Source organism: Musca vetustissima, unplaced genomic scaffold, assembly GCF_032173495.1.
Source record: "Musca vetustissima isolate MV318-11 ecotype Yass unplaced genomic scaffold, APGP_CSIRO_Mvet_v1 utg71928, whole genome shotgun sequence".
Lineage (NCBI taxonomy): Eukaryota > Metazoa > Arthropoda > Insecta > Diptera > Muscidae > Musca > Musca vetustissima.
The window spans coordinates 18430-42343 of NW_026887154.1; the positions used below are offsets into that span (position 1 = coordinate 18430).

Sequence of the window (23914 nt, forward strand, 5' to 3'; positions counted from 1 at the left end):
TTTAGATGGAGAAATCTGCAAGTTTCTAACCGACATCTACTCCACAATAAATTACATTTCAATAACTTAAAAAAATTAAGTAATCGAATATGATCACTTTATTTCCTATATCAATCTTATTTGTGTATTCATTAAACCCTTAAAAATGTCAAAATACTGTTATCAGTCCCTCAAAATAAAAAAAATATGATTTAAATTAAATAATTTGTTATGAAATTATAATGATTATTTCAATGAATGCCCAATATTCTGGAATAAAATACAATACTCTATATTTGCTAATAGCTACTAACATTTAAATTAAAACATAATTTTGTTGTTATGCTTATCGAAACTCTGATATATTGCTGATCATACATATACAAGTACTAATCGTGGTAGACGACATGTTCAGTTATTATTTTTTACGATTTTTATTTCGAAAGTAAATTTATGATAAGATTACTTTTAATGTCTCATTTAATGTACATAAAACACAATTGTGTTCTATCATATAATTTATAAATCAAAAATTGTTTGGTTTTTTTCGGTAGTCAGCGGACAGGCAACAGGTTGTATTATTTGCTTAGCTTCACGTGGCGACAAAGGGAATTTAGAAGACATTTACATGAATATTTGTTTGAAAAAGGCATTAACATTTTACAAGGTCACAAATGTTTAACTTTTCTTCAACAGCACATCGTCCGTTCGTCACTCATTCATTCAGTTTTGATGTAAATGTCATTTAATTTATCTTTTGTTTTTTTATGTCAGAGACAATAGATAAATAATTTACTTCTAATCGCAAACATTTTAATCATAACCGAGGGAATTGAAATTGATAATGATATTAACCCTATACTGGTAGTTGGAGTAATATGACAATTACGTTGAGGAATGTACAAACGTACATTTGCAAAACAAATATAAACAAATGAAAAAGCGTTAAGTCCAGCCGGGCCGAACTTTGGATACCCTCCACCATAGGTATACTGAAAGATACTTAAACTGAACACATAGGGGACATACCAAAAATTGAACCTATACCGATAATTCTACGAACCAGTTTATGTAAACCATTGTGTACACCAAATACAAATTTCACCAATATATATATAATAACGCATGGTAGAATATAAAATTCTCAAACTACTGCAATACAGATTACATAGTGTAGGAATTGGCGAATATTTGGGGTTATAATTATATGACCGACATATGTCAATTTCGAAACCAATATTTTAGTTTTTTATCTTAATTCTTTCCTTCAGGTGGTATAAATATATGGGGGAGATGCCTAAATATCTTCAGGTTCGAGTTTTTTTATGACGATTTTCTTCGAAAGCGGAATGATTACAACCGATGGCTAAATCATAATTTGTAGGGTAAAACTGAATATTTCGAGTAACGAATATCCCCTATACTATTTGTCCCCATACACACGGAAGTAATCAGCTAACTATTTTAATATAAGAAGGGGGTTATATGGGAACTATCCATAAAAGTTGGCGAATATTAATAATTTTTAGTAGGAAGACCATATGCGACTACAAAATACCAAATTCCAAAATATCGAAAATTGAGGGTGTCTTCTATGGGGCTACCCGAAAAAATGGACCTATATTTATAATTTATAGTGAAGAAATTTAGTACCCAAAAAACAACCCAATGTATCAAATTTCAGCGAATTCGGTTAAAAAACACGCTCAAGAACCCCAAAATATCGAAAATCGGGGGTGCCCTTATATGTGGGCTATGCCTAAACTAGGACCGATATAGACCATCTTCGAACTTGACCCGCCTGCAGAGAAAAGACTCTATGAACAATTTTGGCGAATTTTTTACGATGAGTTTCCACGACAGAGGAGTCTACGATCCGAAACGACCCGAATCTTACTTGGCCAACGTTTGTCACCTCACCCCATTGCGTAAAACCATTAGGGCTGCTACAACAACAAGAACAACGACCATACGATACCTGCCAACACTTGGGTATATACAAGAGATTAAATCATTAAACTTATTGTTCCAGCATTTGGGTACTTGCTTTAGACCATAGAGAGAATTCTCAAGCTTGCAGTAATGACCCCTTTTGTAATTTACACCATCCATCAGGCAGAGCCATGTATATGTTCTGCCGAAATGCAGTTTTTACGTGCAACTGATGTAAGAAATATGTATGTTGTATTCCGACCGCTAAGACAATTCGAAGCATGTTCATCTTTGCAACAGGTGCATATGTATCACTGTAGTCTACTCAATACTTTTGAAGATATCCTCTCACAACTAGTCAGAGACAATAGATAAATAAAGCTTTATACTTCGCCGGGCCCCATCTTCATTTTCTTTTATTCGGAAGACCCACTTTGACGCTAACAATTTGGAGTTAGGACATTATTTGCCTTCATTGAATTCAGCTCCTCCTCTACTTCCCTCTCCGTTTGTATTTACACTGTTTAAAATATCTTCAAAGTTTTCTGAGTCATTGTTATGCATTCTTTCTGCATTGAAGCCCGTTAAATAGTCAAATAGTTTTTTGACAAACGAGTTATTTTCCTACTTCTTCTTGTGGCTTCTGGTTCATCTTCATCAGAATATCGTTTGTATGATCAACTATTTCCTTTTGGAACATAACATCAACAGACAGACGGACATGTCTAAAAATAACTTTGTCCAGCAGAAAATGAGAGGTCTCATAAAACTCTATTCTAGCAAAAATCTATTGGAAGGCGTTAAGATTTATGGCGATACGGTATAATGGTGCGCACTTTACCAACTTGACCATAAACTCCATCATATCGGTTTTGAGGCTACTGGAATTACGTCATAAAGACGTTTATTGGTTAATGGAAATAACGTCGGTGACTACATGCACATCGATTTTGAAATACTAATATATAATACTATACTAAATGATATTTCTATCAAACCCCCGTTGAGATAAACCATTAGCAGTTTTCATCAGGCTCTGACATAGAGAATATAGTTTGCAGATTACAAAAGGAACTATTACCATACACAGGATTACTCTCTAATTCGATAATTTCACACTACACCTGTTGAGATAAAACTTTAGCAGATTTCATCAGTCCCACATAGAGAATATTGTCTGTGGATGACACATAGAATCATTACTGTCTTATTCGACAATTTCACACTAAGACTTCTAAAGACCGACTGTTTTGGATTTGAAACGATATGCAAATTTTTATTCGAGTTGGTAACATATCCTTGAAACTAATTTTTGCTAGATTCAACCTCTCATATCAATTTGAACATTAATTTTACTTTACAAAAATTACTGGAACACAGCTAATGTCACCAAAACATAGTTGTCCTTGTAACCGAATACATATTTGACCTCCAAAATAACAAAAAGAAATGTGTGGAAAGCTTATATTGGTATTTTCCACAAAACACTAGAAAAACTATTTATAGCGCTTCTAATAAGAATTGTTTAAAATTTATATGGGATCAAAATATTACTTAAATGTTTATAAAATTTTAAAATATTTACTTACCTTCATTTTTGTATACAATTCAGGATTTTCATAACGATCTAAATTCGATATGGGATAATCTTTGGGATCACATATACGATTTTTAGTTTTACATGCCTCAATCCATAAGATTGAAACGACGGGTATGCCCCATTGTTGGGCTTTTTTAAATGTGGACAATAGGCCATCTTTAAAGACGACATGGGTTGTATCACTGCAAAACCAAAAATATGTTCATTTATAAATAATAAAATTAATTTGGCGTCTTATCTTCCCGCATACCGTAACAATTTGAGATTAACACGAGCGCCCAGCGCTTCAATAACTTTTCGTACACCATCGGAACGATTGTCCTCACCCGACCTAACTTCGACATAGACAACAACATTACGCATAACTTCCTTGATATCGGGTGCTTCCTGTTGGACAGCCGAAAAGTTAAGACTTTGCTCAGCCTCGGGTATATCGAAATGGGTATAAGGAGATTTGGTGGGTGAGCTGAAAAATAAATCGGATTTGTTGTTCATTTTTGTATTTGTCATGTATTGTAAGTAACATTACCTTATGGCCTTAAGGGCCCTTACTCGTACCGATGCGGAGGGACTGTTCAAATCCCTTTGTATACGTGCCATTAACATTGGATTGGTTGAAGGAGTTAATTTATCAGCGGTTGTTGTACTTGTTGTTGTTATGGGTTTATTGACTTTGGGGGTTTGAGGTAGTTGTTTACTTGGAGTGTTTTCTTTTAGACCAACAGCAACTGTGGCCTTCTTCTTTTGGATGGATTTGGGTGTACGGTTGTTGTTGTGGGTCATATATGTATCATTTTCCTTCTCCTCGGGACCATCCATATAGTCACCCAGTTTGCCTGTTTGTGTGATAATGAAAATTAGTCTTGATTTTCAGAAGAATAATTTTCAATGTTATTTTTTCACAATCAACAAAAGAAAACTTGTTTATAATTTATTTCCCCCTTCTTTTTCAGTATGATAACTGTCAAATAAACGTCAAAAAAGTCATTTTTCTTCTCTTTGACCACTTTTTACTCACAGTCAGCACACCCACACAGACACATGTTCAATGAAATTCTGAATTGCCAACACATTTTCCAAACGACAAATATTTTAGTACACAAGATGTTTTTCAGATGGATTTTTTAGTACACAAACAAAACAAAAGCAATTTAATAAATATATTTTCAAATACATTTCTCAAAATTGTGAACATTTTTAAATAATATCCCAAAGTTTCACTTACCCAATCCCTTGTTCTTGGTTGGCGTCTGCATGTGGTGAGGCACATTCTGCATATTCTCCTCCATATGATTTTGGGGTGGAGATATACTTGAGGCACTACTCAGACCACTGTCATTACTATTTCCATTGATATTTAAGGTCTCTAAATTTGCTGTGGGCTTGAAAATATCCGCAAGACGTTCTCCAAAATCTTGAGCCATTGGTTTTGGGACATTTCCACCCAATTGTTTTTGCTGCAAAGGCTGTTTCTTTAATTGTTGAGATGCTACTGTTGCCGCGGCAGAAAATTTAGAATTCGCGCTACGATTATTGGCTTGAGCCACAACACTGCCATAGTTCACGGTCTTCCATGTTGGTGCTCGTGTTACAAAACGATCCATGTTTTTTGTTCAAATTTTTTCTTTTGATTTAATCAAGAGGTTCATAACAAATTCACTGTTTTTTAATCACAAAAATGTTCTACAATTGAATGCACTCGGGGTCCTGTTCTGCTCAGTTTGACTGATAAACCGCACTCTAGCACAACAAATTCAAAAAAAAAAGATGTGATGCGTCTAAGCGCCAGTGTTGCTGAAAATGGTATTAAAATTTCAAATTATACCGTACGCGAGGTAACATCGAATTTTTATTTATTGTATACCTGAATATGCGCTCTTTGGTGCAGGTAATAAACCAATTTAATCCAAGAATATTGAAATTATGTGGAAAAATCCACGTATTAGCGAAATAATTGAAATTTTATTGCATAGAAATGCGGCATTTGCCAAATGTTGATACAGCGTTGTGTATACCTGACAAATTGTGGAGTTTTGGTATTTAAATTAGGGGTGTTCACATTGCGATGTCAAAAAGGGATGTAAAGAGCGAACAGCTGATGGAGAATACTAATGTATATAGTGGGGTATACACAACACAACATTTGGTAATATTTTAGGGGAATTGCTACAAATTTTCGTCAGTGAAAGAAATATGTTTTATATTATGTTTACATCGTGTTTATTACGTGTTATATACGTCAATGAAATGATTTATATTAGTAAGCACTCGCAATAAGTCAAAGTAAGTGAAAGTAAATGTTCTTATAAATATTATCAAGTGACAATTTTTCTCATTTCTAAAATCTTAATTTCACATTTTCATAGAACACGATTTCGGGTCTAGATAGTAATAAAAAAGAGAGTACTTGATTAGTTGAATATTATTGTACGTTTACATTGTGTCGGATTTATTAAATCCAGTAAATCTAAATTTGCCAATTCCTTTACAGATATGTCATATCTCTAAATGTAAAAAAAAAATTTTGAAAAAATATTAAATAAAAAGTTAATGGCTTACATGGAAGAATTCAATTTGTTGTACAGGTATCAATTTGGTTTCAAAAAAGGCAGTGGGACGCAGGAAGATATTGTTATTGTATTCAACCTTATATGTGATGGTTTAGATAACGGCTGCGGCGTAGTTGCTGGCGTTTTCTACGACTTGCTTGCCAAAAGCTTCGACTTAGTAGATTATGACATTTTATTACAGAAACTATCTTATTATGGAATCGTTGGAAATAATAATAAGATTATAGAAAGCTACCTCCGAAGTATTTGCAGAGATTACAAAATAAGGCCCTCAGAGTCGTTTACAATCTTTCATAAAATGAATCCGACGTCATTATTGTTTAAAAATGTATCCAAAACTATTTTACCACTATAGCACTACTAACATACATGCACAAATATATAAATAACATTGGTTACCACGCCATACGTTTTTCGTAAAATCAAACACATTTTAATACGATAAATAGTTATAATCTTTCATTAAACGATGCAGATTAGAAACCACAAAACAACGCATGGAACATACCGCATGTTCTGAATATAATCACCTTCCTCAAAGTCTGAATGATATTTCTAGACTCTCCAATTTTAAAACCCAGCTAAAATTATTTCTTTTAGATAACATCGAAATGCTTCTATTGTCATAAATGTTTCTTAAGCCATTTTTTCACATTTACTCTCTGTTTTTAAAAATCAAATTTTCCACCGGTAACTGTTGCTTGATCAGGAGAAATCTAGGTGGCCTTGTGTATATCGCGATGCTTGAATCTCGTGCTGCTAACTACTATGTTTTTGCTGCCGCGAAGTCAATCAACCTCATGCCGTTGTCGGATGTTTCGTCGTGGAGGCTGAATTTTCCAACGGTGGGACCAAAAATATTTCCCTTCCGATTTTTGCATTAAAATTTCCTAGGAGAACTTTAATGTCATGGCCAGGCAGCGCTCACATTCTGTTTCTAGGCGCTCGTAAAAAATGTCTTTGGTCTGTTCGTCTTTGTCTTTCGTCGGAGCATGGGCAAATAAGACTGATGTAGTAGAATTTCGCTTTTACTCCGATTATAGCAATTCGCTCATCTACTAGAGTGAATCTGGAAACGATGTCTTTTATTCTCCTATTAACCATAAATCCGCAACCAAATTCACGTCTCGTTTACAGGGTGTAATCATCTGCATTACGTACACCAGTCCCTTTCCAACGCATTTCCTGTAAGACAATTATATGGGCTTTGTACTTCTTGAGTACATCTGCCAAGGCGAAAACTGTGACTGTTCTGTACAACGTGCGCACATTCCAAGTGCAGATTCGCAGATCATGGTCCTTTATACTTTTGCGGGTGTCGTCAACATTAGGGGGTTTTGTTTTCTTTTTCGTTGCTTTTTCATAGTAAGAGGGGTTTTCCGAGTGTGGGCAACTCACCTGACGCCTATACACAACAAGTGCTTGTGAAAGCTATGATTTCTTTCAAAAAATCATAACATTCACCAGCGCTTGTGATTTCTTTCCAAAATCCTATAGGAAATACCATGAAATATTTGTTTCATTCATAACAAAGTAATTACATCCAGACGGACGGACGGATGCGTTAAAAACATCATTTTTATTTCAATTAAATTCGAATTTATTTCAATATATTTTGAAATTATTTGACATAGTATTCAAAACAATACACATAAACACAATATGTATTTTGATTTGAACAAGCCAACTTGAGAAAAAATTGTAATCAATTGGAAGCTGTACCCTACCTTGTAATAATTTTACTGTTATAGTACGTTTACATTTAACAGGATTTCGTTAACCCAGTGGGTTTCAATTGTCATTTCCTTTACATATATGTCAAATAAATCCTCATAAAGTAGGTAACCCGGTAAAAAGTTCTAATGTAAATGCCGTTTTATATAAACTATTAATCCATATATAATAGATACACAAAATATGTATTTTGATTTGATATAACAAGCCACCTTAAGGAAAAATTGTACAAATTATATATAACTTCCTCTATAACAAACTAATTTGCTTTGCCCCTACAAGTTCGATATAATCGTACCTGGCTTTTTATATCCCCCATAAATTTATAAAAATTTTAAAATATACACACATCAAACATTTGTTTAAATTTAATGTGTTTCACCCTGCTTAATATTCATAACTAAGACAGCTGTTCTTGTTGCAAATACGATTTCTAGAACCCTAACGTTCTTCTCTTTTCCAACCTGGCTAACCCTAACCCACACATTCTCGTTTTTTGTTTTGATTCTTGTCTACATCGCTCATTCCTTCCTGCTTCTCATTTCGACGGCGGTTGATTTCAGTTGTCAGCTTTGTAATCCCAGTTTGTTTTGGTTTGGTGGCAATGTTATACAATGTCCTTAAATAAATCCCTGAGTTCCCTCTTTCTTCGTAGTATTTTACTGGGTAAACATGTAAGGAGCATATCAACAGGTGGTGTCAACTACTCCACTCACTACGACGTCTTGGGGATAACACCAAAAGCTACCCAAGGAGAAATAAAAAGTTTCGTGAAATCACTCAGGCCTATGAGATCTTGGGTAATTTTAGGTTAAGGAAATTATATGATAAAGGTATGTGTTAAGGGATTTATGCTACTCCCTATATCACTAATTAATGACATTTGTTTTTTAAGGTATTCTCCACACGGCCGGTCCCCAGTATGCCCAAAAGGAACATGAAGCCCCCGAACCCGATGATCCTTCAACGAGATTTTATAAATCACGTTTGAGAAAATCAAAAGTTGCCGACAGCCAGGGCCGAACGCCAATGTATGACTTTGATGAATGGACTAAACAACATTATGGCGATTCATTTCAACGTCGTCGAACAGCTAAGGAACAATACGATCACAAAAAGAGACAGGAGCGTGATGATCTTTTAATTTTACAAAAAGAAATTGTGCTGGGATGCGTTATTCTGTTCTCAGCCTTGGCATATATGAAATTTTATTCCGAATCATCATATGATTTGCCTAAAGAGAAAACTATTCGTGTGGACGAATCAAAAGATAGAAATCTTAAAGATGTAAAGGACAGTACAACATAGTTAATTGTTATTGTTTTACTAGTCAATTTTTTTATTTTAAATTATAAATTTAATTTTGTATTTTGAAATGTTTGATGTGATATAAAAGAGTAAAGAGAGATGCTATATATATTTTCAAATGTATTTTACAAATAAAGTTAAACTTCATTAAGTGAGATATATTTTTTTATTTAAATCATTTATATATTTAAAAATGTATATTTTCATAAATATTTATATTATGAAAATATACATTATTAGAAAACCTCAAAAGTCCTTATCTGTCTATACCTCAAAGTTACTCTTCCTGTGAAAATATCTCATAGGCTTTAAAGTTGTGGAAGTTATGGACGATCTGAAAGGTAGTGCTCAAAGATATTGTATCTAAACAAGACTACAAGGGACGCAAATGATTTTCTGTAAAATGAAAGACATTTTCTTTTAAAAATATCCATGCTTTCGGATATTTTGAAAAGGATTCTTTTAAAATATCCAGACATGCGGGTATCTTGAAAAATATTTTTAAAAAGTTCACATCTCAAAAAATCTTTAGTAGTGTTGCAAGTGCAAAATAGTCAGGCTTAATCCCAGTTTTTGTTGTTTTTATAAAATCTTTTAAAAAAATCCACATTTGCTGCTACCTTGTATCATTATACCCTTCACCACACTGTGGTACAGGGTATTATGTCTTTGTGCATATGTTTGTAATAGGCAAAAATAATAGAGATAGACCCATGGTTCCTTTTGAGTATATGCATAGAATCACTTTCTGAGTCGATTTATGCATGTCCGTCCGTCCGTCTGTCCATGTTAAATTGTAAACAAAGTACGGGTCGCATTTATGATCCGAATTGGATGAAATTTGGCATATGTCACTTATTTGGCCCAAGGACGAACCCTGTTGAAATTGGGGAAAATCGGTTCAGATTTAGATATAGCTCCCATATATATATTTAACCGATTTAATGTAAACGGTCCCTATATATCTTTCGATTTTCACGAAATTTGGTACAGCCTAATCATTTAGGTCTAGAATGATGTCTGCCAAGTTTCGTGAAAATCGGTCCAGATTTAGATATAGCTCCCATATATAGTTTCGTCCGATTTCACGTAAATGGTGTACCAAAGTCCCTATATATCCTTCGATTAGCATGAAATTTGGCATAACGTACTGAATTGAGCCTAGAGTGATGTCTACCAAGTTTTGAAAAAATCGGTTCAGATTTAGATATACCTCCCATATATAGTTTCGTCCGATTTCAAGTAAATGGTGCCCCAAAGTCCCTATATATCTTTCGATTTGCACGAAATTTGGTATAACGCACTGAATGAAGCCTAAAGTGATGTCTGCCAAGTTTCGAGAAAATCGGTCCTGATTTAGATATAGCTCCCATATATAGTTTCGTCCGATTTCATGTAAATTGTGCCCCAAAGTCACTATATATCTTTCGATTTGCACGAAATTTGGCATAACGTACTGAATTGAGCCTAGAATTATTCCTGCCAAGTTTCGTGAACATCTGTCCAGATTTAGATATAGCTCACATATATAGTTTCGTCCGATTTCATGTAAATGGTGCCCCAAAGTCCCTATATATCTTTCGATTTGCACGAAATTTGGTATAACGTACTGAATTGAGCCTAGAATGATGTCTGCCATGTTTCGTGAAAATCGGTCCTGATTTAGATATAGCTCTCATATATAGTTTCGTCCGATTTCATATAAATGGTGCACCTAAGTCCCTATATATCCTTCGATTAGCACGAAATTTGGCATAACGTACTGAAGTGAGCCTAGAGTGGTGTCTGCCAAGTTTCAAGAAAATCGGTAGAGATTTCTATATAGCTCCCATATATATTTTCGTCCGATTTCATGTAAATGGTGCACCAAAGTCGCTATATATCTTTCGATTTGCACGAAATTTGGCATAACGTACTGAATTGAGCCTAGAGTGATGTCTGGCTTGTTTTGTGAAAATCGGTCCAAATTTAGATATAGCTCCCTTTTATTATAGATTGATTTTAAGTAATTGATGCACCAAGTAACCAATAGGCTGATAGGAACAAAATGTTCTGAAATTAGTATAACAAGTGACAAGTTTGTTTGAAATCGCTTAATATTTGGATAGAGCTTCCATATATATTTTCGCCCGATTTCAAGTAAATTGGGCATCAAACTCCTCATGTTAGTCAGATTGACATCAAATTTTGCACAACTTACTAAATTGAGCATAGAATTACGTAGTTCGTATTGTAGAAGTACAGACATAGCCCAACGGATGACCTATTTATATTTGTTTGAAGTCGATTTACATACTTTATGGATAGATCTAGGTAGATTCACATTTAGATAAATATCACATATTTTATTTCATCCAATTTCATGTTAATAGTCCTGTTTAATATACCCATAGTGGTGAAGGGTATCATATAGTCGGCCCCGTCCGACTTTACTACTTTCCTTACTGGTTTTTTATATCTAATCTTGTTGGTCCTATTGGAATCTACAAAATATATTCCCTTAAAAATCTACTCTTGTATTTTTGATAATCCTAGCATATTGGCCCTTGGAAAAAATATCATATTTTCTTTTTCCTTAATTTAGAAACCCATGAATGAAGTATTGAGCAAATGAGAACAAATTGATTATGAGATTTGGGCCAAAATCATTGCATTCGAAAGGAATTGTAGGGTTGCCAAGGCCTATGCCAGATCATCGATGATTTCTATAAATAGTTGCAAACAAGGATTCGGTGTGGTCATACTAGAATTTTGTCAAATTTTTATTGAGGCAAAATACTTATTACACTCACTGTATATTTTTTATTATCTTTGTCTCCTCCTTGGCTTCAATTAAATCCCAAGCGTGATTCGAAAATCGTTTAAAAATCTACGCTTGTAGGTCCCTTGGATTGTTAACCACTCTTGTAGGGCCCTTGCTTATTGATTTCATAGTCATTTAATTTAAAAATCTACGATTGTAGTGGTCTTGAATGGTCATTCTTGAACAAATCTACGCTTGTTGTTCCCTTGAAATTTTTAAATAAATAATGTATTCCTCCTTCTCCTCCCTTTTCTATTTAGGATCACATCAATGAAGTGCTGAACAAATGGGAACAAATTGATGATGAGATTTGTGTGAACATCATTGTATTCGAAAAGAATCGTCGTGTGGTCAAGGCCTATGCCAGATCATCCGTGATTTCTATAAATGTTCCTAAATAAGGATTTGTGTGTCAGGTGGGTATTTGGCAAATATTTTTATTAAATATAAGAATAAACATTTTTTTTCGTTATTTTCTTCACAGAATTGGCTTAAATGGTTTTGATAATCCCATGCGTGATTCGGAAATCAAGGTTATTTAAAAACTCCATTTGTGATGGTTTCAAAATCAAAATGGATGAAATTGGAAATGTGTTTATCAAACGCTATGAGCGGGGCATTTGTGCACAATACAAGTCAAACAAATGAGGAGACAGTGATTGGGGCGGATATTTTACAAATGCCCAATATGGCATTGCATGCTGGCATCTTAGCTAAGGTAAGGAGATACATTTCTATTTGATTTTTTTTAAATACTAATTTCATTGTTTGGCTTTACAGCTCTTCGATATGCGTAAATTCACCACCAACATAAATCGTGAAATGTGTCGTTTCTATCCGGAATGTTTGCATTTGCAACGCCAATGCCATATCAAATAATAATGTAATCAATTGTCCATTATGGATACTGGTCATTAATGCCGTTGTCACGATATGTTAAAGAATCGTATACAAAGCCAACCCAAGGCAGTGAATATCCCAATTCGACAATTGAAAGTCATGTGGGTCTAATATATCCAACGCCTGCAGCCTCTGATGATTCGAATACCTCATCGAATTCAACGAGTAGGCATAGACGCAGTCTATATAATATTGGAAATTATTTGGATGATAGTCCCCTTGTGCCAAAGGTAAGGAAAACTAAGATCCCTCCTAGTGATCTTTGAAACAAATTCAAAATTCAATCAAAAACCAGTAAGGAAAGTAGTAAAGTCGGACGGGGACGACTATATGATACCCTTCACCACTATGGATATATTAAACAGGACTATTAACATGAAATTGGATGAAATAAAATATGTGATATTTATCTAAATGTGAATCTACCTATATATCCATAAGTTATATAAATCGACTTCAATCAAATATAAATAGGTTATCTGTTGGGCTATGTCTGTACTTCTAGAAAACTCAACTACGTAATTCTATGCTCAATTTTGTACGTTGTGCAAAATTTGATGTCAACCTGACTAGCATGAAGAGTTTGATGTCCAATTTACTTAAAATCGGGCGAAAATATATATGGAAGCTCTATCCAAATATATCGAAGGATATATAGGGACTTTGGTGCACCATTTACATGAAATCGGACGAAACTATATCTGAATCTGGGCCGATTTTCTCGAAACTGGGCAGACATCATTCTAGGCTCAATTCAGTGCGTTATGCCAAATTTCCTGCAAATCGAAAGATATATAGGGACTTTGGGGCACCATTAACATGAAATCGGACGAAACTATATATGGGAGCTATATCTAAATCTGGACCGATTTTCGCGAAACTGGGCAGACATCATTCTAGCCTCAATTCAGTACGTCATGCCAAATTTCATGCAAATCGAAAGATATATAAGGACTTTGGTACACCATTTACCTTAAATCGGAGGAAGATATATACGGGAGCTATATCTAAATCTGAACCGATTTTCACGAAACTTTGCACACATCATTCTAGACTTAATTTAGTGCGCTATGCCAAATTTCGTGCAAATCGAAAGATATATAGGGACTTTGGTACGCCATTTACCAAAAATCGGCCGAAACTATATATGGGAGCTATATCTAAATCTGAACCGATTTTCACGAAACTTGGCACACATCTTTCGTGGCTCAATTCAGTACGCTATGCCAAATTTCGTGCAAATCGAAAGATTTTCATGGTCTAAAGTCCGTAAATCGGGCGAAACTATATACGGGAGCTATATATAAATCTGAACCGATTTTCACGAAACTTGGCACACATCTTTCGTGGCTCAATTCAGTACGCTATCCCAAATTTCGTGCAAATCGAAAGATTTTCAGGGTCTAAAGTCCGTAAATCGGGCAAAAATATATATGGGAGCTATATCTAAATCTGAACCGATTTTTCCCAATTTCAATAGGGTTCGTCCTTGGGCCAAACAAATGAGCTGTGCCAAATTTCATCCAAATCGGATCATAAATGCGACCTGTACTTTGTTTACAATTTAACATGGACAGACGGACAGACGGACGGACGGACATGCATAAATCGATTCAGAAAGTGATTCTATGCATATTCTCAAAAGGAGCCATGGGTCTATCTCGATTATTTTTGCCTGTTACAAACATATGCACAAAGACATAATACCCTGTACCACAGTGTGGTGAAGGGTATAAACACGAAGCTCTCAGTGATTTTTGAAAAGAACATTTCTCAGGCCCTGGGGAATTTTATTAATATTTTAAAAATTCAGTAGTGTTGGCGGGTTATTTGGGTTACCATTTGTATTTTGTTTTTGCAAAACAGTCAGGTTGAATCCCATTTTGTTGTTTTTATAAAAAACAACTACAACCCACAACCCACACATTCCCCACTAATAGGGAATGTGTGGGACAATGCCATAAGGCAGGGAAGACTATAGTTTCGGATCTCGCCACTCATCCTCATCAATACCCTCAGCTTTTTTGTTGGGATATTCTCCCCAGAAGCTATTTATAGCTTCTTTACAAAAAAACCGTTCATACCAAAATGTTTCTTGTAACAACTCGAAGTACTTACGTTACCAGCGATACCACCTCAATGAGAAAAAATTAATTTTTACATATTTTTTTAATTTTGTTATTATTTTCCCTTATAGCCCAATTATGAATGAAATCAATAATCAATCTGTGCAAATGTTCGACATCTACCCAGCAACGGAAGAAACAAGATGATCCATATTATTGTGGTCTATTGGCACGCATTCCCAATTTCATTAAGACCTCAAAGAATTCCAATTCGAATGGTAGCAGTTCAATGCCAAGCTGAGTAAAAATATGTGGGCTCCACTGTACTTTTCAATTAAAAAGCAAAGGGTTCCCCCTTATGGATTTTCAAGAAAATTTTAACTTTTTTCAGAAGTTGCAAATAAGTGGGCTCCACTGTACGTTTCAATAAAAAAACAAAGGGTCCCCCTTATGGATTTTAAAGAAAATTTTAACTTTTTCAGAAGTTGCAAATATGTAGGCTCCACTGCACGTTTCAATAAAAAGCAAAGGGTCCCTTATGGATTTTCAAGAAAATGTTAACTTTTTTCAGAAGTTGTGAATATGTTAAGAAAATTTTAACTTTTTTCAGAAGTTGCAAATATGTAGGCTACACTGTACGATTCGATAAAAAAAGCAAAGGATCCCTTATGGATTTTCAAGAAAATTTTAACTTTTTTTCAGAAGTTGCAAATATGTGGGCTCCACTATACGTCTCAATAAAAAAAGCAAAGTGTCTCCCGTTGTGGATTTTCAAGAAAATTCTAATTTTTTTCAGAAATTGTGAATATGTTTTCAAGAAAATTCTAATTTTTTTCAGAAATTGTGAATATGTTAAGAAATTTTTAACTTTTTTCAGAAGTTGCAAATATGTGGGCTCCACTGTACATCTCAAAAATCCTTTTATGGATTTTCAATAAAATTTGAACTTTTTTCAGAAGTTGCAAATATGTGGCCTCCACTGTATGTTTCAATAAAAAAGCAAAGATGCCAAAATTGTCCGAAAAATAGAAGCTTCACGACAACAATTGGCAAATTTGCCACAGCCAATGCCCATAGCACAATTCCATCAGCAATGTGTCGGTTATAATCAGTGTTGCCAAAAACGTCGAATGCCTTGGGAAATATTATTTAAAAAAATACGCTTCTAAAAGCCACGCTTTTTGGTCAGTTTAGTTCTTTAAAAATATTATTTTGAAAACAACGCTTGTTGGTGTGATGTGTTGGTTTATAAAATATTCTTTTAAAACCCCACTCTAGTTACTTAAAACAGTTATATAAAAATCCCCGCAAAATATTATTATTTTAAAATTCCACACTTGTTGGTCTTTTTTGTCCTTTAAAAATATTACCTTTAAAACTCTGAGCTCTTGAAAAAATATTCTTTACAAAAACCACACTTTTTGGTCGTGTAACCATTTTTATCTCTCAATGTTCATTTTTTATATATTTTTTATATTGTCCTTATCAATTAAAATCCCCGATTGTTGGTGCACACCCCCTTCAAATATATTATTATTACTATTATTATGGTAGTCCCTTAAACAATATTATTTAACAGTCCAAGCTTTTTTGTTTCCATAGCCCTTAAAAATTTGATTTTAAAAATCCGCCCTTGATTGTCCCTTAAAAATGTCTTCAATATTCTTCTAACCCCAATGCTTGATAGTCCATTATAAATATTTTTTTTAATTCATCTAGTCCTTTAGAAACATTTTTTTAAATAGTCTTATTCGTCCCCTTAAAAACTTAGAAAACTTTCTTTAGAATTCACGTTTGTAGGTATGTTCCAGAAATTCATCAATTCTGTTTAATGTTCTCCAAAAAAAAAAAAAAAAAAATAAATAAATAAAAATAAAACAAAAAACGATTAAAATATTTATGACTTTCATTTATTATAAATAAAATATTTATATATATTTGTAGATATATCCTATCGACTTAATTTTTTGTTTCTTTAAAAAAATGATATTTTTTAAGTATTTATATACCGCTAAATTTATGTTGTTGTTCCATTGTTTTTTAATTGTATATCATACTTTAAATTTATTTACATTATTTAATTTTATTTTTGTTTCCAGAAATACATAGTTATTTTTTTATATATACAAAATAAAAAACAAAAAAAAAATCTATTTTAGATAACAAAAAAACAAATATACCCTATATTTAAATACAAAAATTTGATTGAATTTTTCGAAACTGTTTTTTTTTTGCCTATAAGCAGCATATATATATTTCAATATACTATCAAAAATATATATATAATTATAATTAAATGAACAGGACATTTTCAGTCTTAAAAATTAAAATTACGAAAAATTATAAAAAAAAAATAATAAACAGAAACGAACATACATAAGAGAACTATGGCAATATATAGTAGATATATAATAATAATATATTTATGACTTATATATGTATGCATTTTTAATATGTATATATTTATTTAAAATAATAAAAATATGACGAGTATTATTTCGAAAATATATTTTAACTAAATATCAAAATTAAAATAACTCAGAAAACAAAAGCTTTGCAATACAGCTTTTGTGCTTAATTTAATTTTTTAATAATAGTAATAATTGTTATAATCACATAGATGTTGGTTGTATGTGTGTGTGTCACACACAACATTATGAATTTCAAGGTTTATTTTACAATATCAAATGCATTTTGCTATTCGTTATTGTAAAATAAAATAAATTGTTGTTGTTTTTATAAAAAAAAATCTTCTCTTAAAATTAATAATAACATAAATTATCAACTAAAGACTATAAATTAAAAACAAATTACATAAATAGTTAAAAAGAAAATAAAAAATTAGAATAAACCGAATGCTTCCGCGCATACCAGCGGTTCTCTTCGTTTGTGCAGGACCTTTTCTATTTTAGTTTATTCTGTAAAAAAGAGAAAAGAAAAACGAAAATTATTAAAAAAATTGCAATTAAGAGATACGTAAAACAAGAAGAAAAATAATTATAGATCCAAAAAGTGCGGATTTTGAAAAGAATATTTTTTTAAAGGCTATCAAACTGGGATTTTAAAAAGAAAAATTTTAAAGGACTTGAAAGCTAATAAATTTGGATTTTTTAAAGAAAATTTTTTAAAGGACTAAAAGGACAACAATTGTCGATTTTTAAAATAACATTATTTTGAGGTCAACGTAAGATCAACTTACGTGGATTTTCAAATAACATTTTTAAGTGACTATGGGACCAACTAGATTGAGGTTTTTATAGAATATTTTTAAAGGCTTTCAGACCAATAAACAAGGAGTTTTAAAAAATATTTTTAAAGGACTATCAGATTAATAATCGTGGACTTTAAAATCATTATTTTTAAAGGAATAAAAGACCAACAAAAGTGGTCTTTAAAATCATATTTTTCAAGGCATTCGGGGCCAAAAAATGTTTCTTAAAAAAATAATTTTTAAATAACTAGGAGGACAACAAGCGTGGGTGTTTAAAAGAATATTATTAAAAAAAACAGATGACTTTAAAAAAGAAAGCTTCAAAAGGCCTTGCGGGACAACAAACGTGGGTTTTTACATACTATTTTAAAATGGCTTTCAGACTGACAGGCTTTGAAAATAATATTTTTGAAGGATTCTGAGGCCAAATAAATTCCTTCTTTAGTCAAGGGCTGCCGGGGTTCACATTCTTGGATTATATACTACATATTTACTGTTTTGAAAACTTACCATGCGCACTTATCAAACTACGTGAGTCCCACAGTGACAGCTGGGACTGTGACAAACGATGATTTTGGCAATACAGCCTGTATGGATAATAATTATAACCGACACACTGCTGATGGAATTGTGCTATGGGCATTGGCTGTGCTGGCTGTGGCAAATTTGCCAGCTGTTGTTGTGAAGCTGATATTTTTCGGGCAATTTTGGCATCTTTTTTACTCAGCTTGGCATTGGTACTGCTACCATTCGAATTCGAATTCTTTGAGGTCTTAATGAAATTGGGAATGCGTGCCAGCAGACCACAATAATAGGGATCATCTTGTTTCTTGCGTTGCTGGGTTGTGGCCGAGGCGCTGGATGATTTCTTACTCTTAACGCCTAACATTGGCACAGATTGATTATAGATTTCATAATCGGGCTAAAAAGAAAGGAAAAAATAAAAAAACATTATAAAAAAATATGTAAAAAAGGAATTTTTAAAATAACAACAAAATTCCTCAGGGTCGGAGAATTGTTCTCTCTCTCTCACTGAGAGATATTCGAGGATTTTAATCGATTTTTGAAGTTTTTTTTAAAATAGTACTGGGAGGGAAATTCGATTTTGAAGCTATTTTTTATTTAAGGTCTTAGTTCAGTTTTCCTTACCTTTGGCACAAGGGGACTATCATCCAAATAATTTCCAATATTGTATAGACTGCGTCTACCCTTACTCGATGAATTCGATGAGGTATTCGAATCATCTGAGGCTGCAGGTGTTGGATATATTAGACCCACTTGACTTTCAATTGTCGAATAGGGATCTTCACTGCCACTACCCATAACCTTGGGCAGGCTCTGTATGCGATTCTTTAACATATCTACGGCAACCACGTTAATGACCAGTATCCATAATGGACAATTGATTAGATTATTGTTATTTTTAACCAATGATATGGCAGATAGGCATTGACGTTGCAAACGCGAGCATTCCGGATAGGAACGACACATTTCACGATTTATGTTGGTGGTGAATTTACGCATATCGAATAACTGTAAAGTCCAACAATGAAATTAGTATTTAAAAAAATCAAATAGAAAAGTATCGCCTTACCTTAGCTGAGGTCCCAGCCTGCAATGCCATATTGGGCATTTGTAAAATATCTGCCCCAATCACTGTCTCCTCATTTGTTTGACTTGTATTGTGCACAAATACCCCGCTCTTGCCATAGCGTTTGATAAACACATTTCCAATTTCATCCATTTTGATTTTGAAACCATCACCAATGGATTTTTTAATTACCTTGATTTCCGAATCACGCATGGGATTGTCAAAACCATTCAAGCCAATTCTGTGGAGGATACAGAGGAAAATAATGAAAAATAATTTTTGTTCTTATTTTTAATTAAAGATATGCCAAATACCCACCTGACACCGTCGAATCCTTGTTTAGAACCATTTATAGAAATCACCGATGATCTGGCATAGGCCTTGGCCACACGACGATTCTTTTCGAATACAATGATTTTGGCCCAAATCTCATCATCGATTTGTTCCCATTTGCTCAAGACTTCATTGATGTGATCCTAAATAAAAAAGAGAGAATACAATTAGTTATGTCAAAATTTCAAGGGACAAATAGGGTAGAATATCCATTCTAGGACCACTACAATCGTAGAGTTTTGAACTAAAGGACTATGAAATCAATAATCGTAGATTTTTAAACGAATATCAAGGGACCTACAAGCTTAGATTTTAAAACGAATATCAAGGGACCTACAAGCGTAGATTTGTAAACGAATTTCAATAACAAGAATACTTTTTCAGGGACCTACAAGCGTGCCCACAAGCGTAAATGTGTTAATGGACCAGCAAAGTGTATCTGAAAGAATATTTTTTAAGGATTATTGAGTCAATTGGAGCGATTTTTTATAGAATATTATTAAAGGACCACAGGACCAACAAGCGTAAATTCTAAAATTAAATTAAAGGACGAATAACCATAGATTTTTTTCAGGGGTCTTTTTTTTTTTTTTTTTTTTTTTTTTTTTTATTAACTCCTCTCCTCCTTAGCTCACGTCCTATTTGGTAATAGAATGTTCAGAGCCATGTCTCCATATGTAGCTTAAGCTACGAATTTGACTTTATCCATAGATGGTGGTTTGTGTTTTGCAGGTTGACTTCGATCTTCTTTAAGAATTTGACCACAATGTTCAGACTTTCTAAGCCTTGTGTATCAGTGAACTCTTCTACTGTGAAGGAGTCACATAGTAGCGAAAAGCATCTTCTTTTGCTATTAAATTTACGAAAATTAAAAATTTCATGCGCAGCTGTTTGGATTTTGTTGAACGACTCGTAATTTATAGGTTATCCGTATTTAAAAACACACGTGTTAGTTAAGCGAACGCTTAACAACCGCCATTTTGTAAAAATCTATTTTTAAGCCCGTGGGCGTGTAATACTCATTTAAAATTTTTTTACGTCTTTCTTGTGAGCCGTCCGAGGACGAACTGTTTCAGGGGTCTTATTGTTGTGGATTTTGACATGAATATAAGGGACCTATAAGCGTTGTTTTTAATAGAATATTAAGGGATCTATAAGCTGGGTAAAATAATACAAAATTATCTTCAGTGTGGAATGTTGGTAATCATTTTTGGATTTCGTAATAGATATTATGGACCACATGAACCACGAAAAAGTAGTTTACGTACTATTTTTTAAGGATTACTGAACCACAAGTAAGAATGTTTTTAAAGGACCAACAAGCGGATTGTATGGCGATGAAACACGCCATGGTATAGCATTGTGAAAAAGTGGTTTAAAGAATACCATTGTGATCGAAGCCTAATCAAAGCCGAATATAGTCCAAAAACGGCGGTTGTGCCACCGAAAACTGATATGCGGAGACTTCGTTGGTCATTTTATCAACCAGCATAAATTCGTGTTTGTATTAACACCTGATTAGAAAAATAGATTCTTCTTGATGGATCCCGCAAAATTTAATAATCGCCAAGAAAAGTTTTCGTGTCAATTGGTGCAAAGAAATTTTGATCGATCTTTGTGCTGAAAAAGTCGTTTATAAGATCATCGTAGGTGACGAATAATGAACACATGCAGATGAGCGCTAAAAAAACAATTATCAATCGTCCGAGTGGGTTCTTCGAAGATGAGCTAAATCTTAGGAAGGTTATTCGTTGGAAGAAGCACCTTGAAGCAAATGGTTTTCTGTTTCTGCACCTGTAACTGGACTATTTCGTTTGAGCATTGCACGATGTCCAATTCTGAGAGGCACACCACAACTTGTGTACAAGATAAGACGACGTATGGCAATGGGAGCTCTTGCCATGTACCGGCTCCAAAGAACTCCGTTTTGGTGAACAGACAAAGCGTGGTCTTCCGAAGTACAACTCTGACTTGGTACCCAGTGACATCTTTTAACACTTGTGTATTAACAATAATGCGTGGGCAATGATTTTCGTCACCAGGTTTAGGTTTGCGCGGCCTGAAGTGATATCAACACCACACAGTGGTAAAGGGTATTATGTCTTTATGCATATGTTTGTAAAAGGTAAAAGGAAACGGGATAGACCCATGGTTCCTTTTGGGAATTATGCATGTCCGTCTGTCTGTCCATGTTAAATTGTAAACAAAATACAGGTCGCATTTATGATCGGAATTGGATGAAATTTCGCACGGATCATTTATTTGGCCCAAAGAAGAAATTGTTAGGATACTTGTGTACAATATACCCAAAGTGGTGAAGGGTGTCATATAGTCGACCCAGTCCGACTTTACTACATTCCTTACTAGTTGCACTTGTTTTTATTTTTTATTCATTTATTTTTTATTTTTACTTACCCTAAATAGTTTCTCTTTGTCATACCAAACGTCCTCTTCCTCTTCTGTGTTTGGACCTATGGCATCCAAATTATCCAAAGAACGTGAAATAATTTTGCGACGTGAAATCATTTTTTTTCTGTTTTTTGTTGTTGTTGTGGGTGGGGTTAATTGAAGTTAAGATGGAGAGATAGGAGTTGTTAGCCAATCTGAAAAAAAGAAGAACAGAGAATATAAATAATTTGTAAATTAGATTTTAATAATTTGGATAAAATTAGAAAAAAAATATTTGGGAGGTTTTTGACTTCGGGGCAGGCGATATAAATTAATAAATAATTTTTGTATAAAAAATAAAAATAATAACTGTAAATTATGTTACACGCACATAGACTCAGGTTATGGCATTATTATTTCCTTCCATGGAAAAGGGGAATGACTTTTGAAATTTCCTTTAGCCAAGAAATCAATTTTGGAAGGTGGATAAATAAAACAAGAAGTGAAGTAATGGCTGGGCGTACAAGATTGGTAATTTTTTGTAATTTAATAACAAAAAATAAAAATAAAGTGTACAAAATTAATTGTTTAATAATGAATACATTTTTGGTTCTTTCCACTGGTACTTGATATCCATCTTGAAAATATATTTCAAAAGCATTTTGTATTTTTTGAAAGGCATTGTCGAACAAAACCACGATCAAGAATTTATGATCATCATAAATAAATATGTTTTGTTCGTAGTTGCTGTTGTTGTTGCTGCTGTCTTTTGCCAAAAATCTTACATCTTAATGGATATTTATGCAATGTTTTGTAAATTAAGAATAAAAGAAACATAAATTCATATTTTTTATTAGCAAAGAAAATGACAACATTATCCACCCCTCCTCCTTAGTCATGGAGTCTTTTGGAAAATGTCAATTGTCATTTGAAGGAATGGAATTGAATTTGGAAAAAAGATCTCCACCATGCGGCGGTGTATTTGCTTTGCTAAGCACGTAATGAGAGTGATTGAAATCTTGAGCGCAAAAACGAATCCAGTTACACCCATTTATTGAAATTTATGGTTATGTTTTTTTTGGTTTTGTTTGTAAATAAAACAACAACAACAACGACAGCAACAAGTGATTGTTAAATAATTTGTGGTTTCTTTTTCCGTATTGTTGTATTTTTTGTTGGTCGGTTGGTTGGTTCGATGGATGGATGGCTGGTGCAATGGCCTGCCTAACTTGCAACCATGTTGCTGTTGTCAAACCATGCAAGTTATTGTTGCTGTAATTGGGTCACCCAAAACGAAAATGTGGGCTAAGAATTTTTTGGTTTTCTTCGTTTGCATAATAATAGCAAATATGTTTTGTTGTTGTTGTTGTGTTGCTGAATAAAATTAGAGCAAAATTCATTGTTTATTATTTTTGTTTAAATGAATATGGACGTGAAGGAATGAATGCTTCCAAAAATAAAAGTAAATGAATGACAAATAGTTTTTGGAAAATCCCCAA

General features: G+C 33.4%; 2 protein-coding genes and 1 pseudogene across 2 annotated transcripts; 2 read left to right on the forward strand and 1 right to left on the reverse strand.

Annotated features, from left to right (window-relative positions):
• The first annotated feature begins 6821 nt into the window (after positions 1-6821).
• Positions 6822-9123, forward strand: LOC133334753 (dnaJ homolog subfamily C member 30, mitochondrial-like). The gene is made up of 3 exons (XM_061543080.1): positions 6822-6868; positions 8509-8648; positions 8711-9123. The coding sequence occupies exons 1-3, from the start codon at positions 6822-6824 to the stop codon at positions 9121-9123; spliced, it is 600 nt and encodes a 199-aa protein (XP_061399064.1).
• Positions 9124-9600: 477 nt separating this feature from the next.
• Positions 9601-15193, forward strand: LOC133334754 (uncharacterized; annotated as a pseudogene).
• Positions 15194-17773: 2580 nt separating this feature from the next.
• Positions 17774-22576, reverse strand: LOC133334750 (uncharacterized). Its single transcript, XM_061543078.1, has 6 exons — positions 22443-22576; positions 20013-20170; positions 19698-19935; positions 19253-19636; positions 18614-19025; positions 17774-17810 (listed from the first exon to the last, which is right to left on the reverse strand). The coding sequence occupies exons 1-6, from the start codon at positions 22551-22553 to the stop codon at positions 17806-17808; spliced, it is 1308 nt and encodes a 435-aa protein (XP_061399062.1). The 5' UTR covers positions 22554-22576; the 3' UTR covers positions 17774-17805.
• Between the last annotated feature and the right edge of the window lie 1338 nt (positions 22577-23914).

Bases quoted from the DNA above. Each gene is read 5' to 3' on its own strand.
- LOC133334753 (XM_061543080.1), top strand. From the start codon at position 6,822: ATGCTTGAATCTCGTGCTGCTAACTACTATGTTTTTGCTGCCGCGAA. The intron at 6,869-8,508 runs GTCAATCAACCT...GCATATCAACAG, and splicing joins TATGTTTTTGCTGCCGCGAA to GTGGTGTCAACTACTCCACT. The intron at 8,649-8,710 runs GTATGTGTTAAG...TTGTTTTTTAAG, and splicing joins AAGGAAATTATATGATAAAG to GTATTCTCCACACGGCCGGT.
- LOC133334750 (XM_061543078.1), bottom strand. From the start codon at position 22,553: ATGATTTCACGTCGCAAAATTATTTCACGTTCTTTGGATAATTTGGAT. The intron at 20,171-22,442 runs GTAAGTAAAAAT...TTTTTTATTTAG, and splicing joins ACAAAGAGAAACTATTTAGG to GATCACATCAATGAAGTCTT. The intron at 19,637-19,697 runs GTAAGGCGATAC...TGGACTTTACAG, and splicing joins AGGCTGGGACCTCAGCTAAG to TTATTCGATATGCGTAAATT.